The 1,012-nt window shown below is 32.0% G+C and overlaps 1 protein-coding gene across 1 annotated transcript; it reads left to right on the forward strand.

The window, feature by feature from the left end:
• Positions 1–738: 738 nt before the first annotated feature.
• Positions 739–969, forward strand: AAJ76_418000739 (hypothetical protein; the record flags this gene model as incomplete). The annotated part of the gene is made up of 1 exon (XM_024475591.1): positions 739–969. One exon carries the CDS (start codon positions 739–741, stop codon positions 967–969), a length of 231 nt encoding a protein of 76 aa, XP_024329311.1.
• Positions 970–1,012: the final 43 nt, after the last annotated feature.

The raw sequence follows: 1,012 nt of genomic DNA on the forward strand, positions 1-1,012 counted from the left end.
TAAAATATGCAAATGTTTTCTTTTTTTAAGATTGTATTTTTTATACCCCAAAATGAGTAAATAATATGACCATTTCTGCGATTTCTCGCAAGATAAATAGAAGCAGACACGTTATACAAAGTTTTTTTTAGAAAAAAAAGCAACTATGGCAAAAGGGAAATACGGGGCAGACCGAAATCTCTTTCGCTTAGGAAGATAAAAATGATACATAAATTGTCTAACAACAAAGCCATGTCTATTAAAAAAAATTAGTGCACAAATAAATTTAGGCGTGTCGGACTCAACAATTCTTCGAGCACTTCACCTGAACAAAAATTTAGTGTATAAAAAGATGAAACGTTCCCCATTGCTCACAAAGAAACACAATAATAAGATTTGAATTTGCGTTCACCAAAGTACTTTGGATTACTAAATGATAAAAAAAAATAACATAGATGGCCCGGGTGGCTTTAAATATTACTAGCACAACGTTAATAGTGAAGAAATTGGCTACAGTAAAAGAATACAGGAGGGTGGCAAGATAATGGTCTGGGAAGAGGTTTGCTACGATCAAAAGCTTGTGTTACGGGTTATAGAATCTCGCATGAACAGTGAATTTTACTGTAGTAATCTAGAAATTTCGCTATAAAGTTTTTTCGAACAAAACAGTAATAATGATTTCGTCTTTCAACAAGATAATGGCCATATCACAAAGCAAGAAGGACAAGGGGGTGGTTTGATGAAAATAATATAAATGCAATGGATCGGCCATCTCTAAGTCCCGATTTAAACCCAAAAGAAAATATGTGGTCTGATATGTCAAAAATAATTTATGGCGAAGGAAAACAATGTAGAAATACTTGTGAACTTAAAACCGCTATTTTATTGGCTTGTTTAAAAATATCATTAGAGAAAAAAAATTATGTAGCTGGAATGCAAAACAGGATGTTGGATGTCTTAAGAGAAGGGGGAGCTAAAATTAATAAATGAGTTTCAAAAAATTGCATTTTTTTAAATTTTTTTGCATGATTTG

This window comes from Vairimorpha ceranae (assembly GCF_000988165.1).
Source record: "Vairimorpha ceranae strain PA08 1199 chromosome Unknown NODE_418, whole genome shotgun sequence".
NCBI classification, from domain to species: Eukaryota; Fungi; Microsporidia; family Nosematidae; genus Vairimorpha; species Vairimorpha ceranae.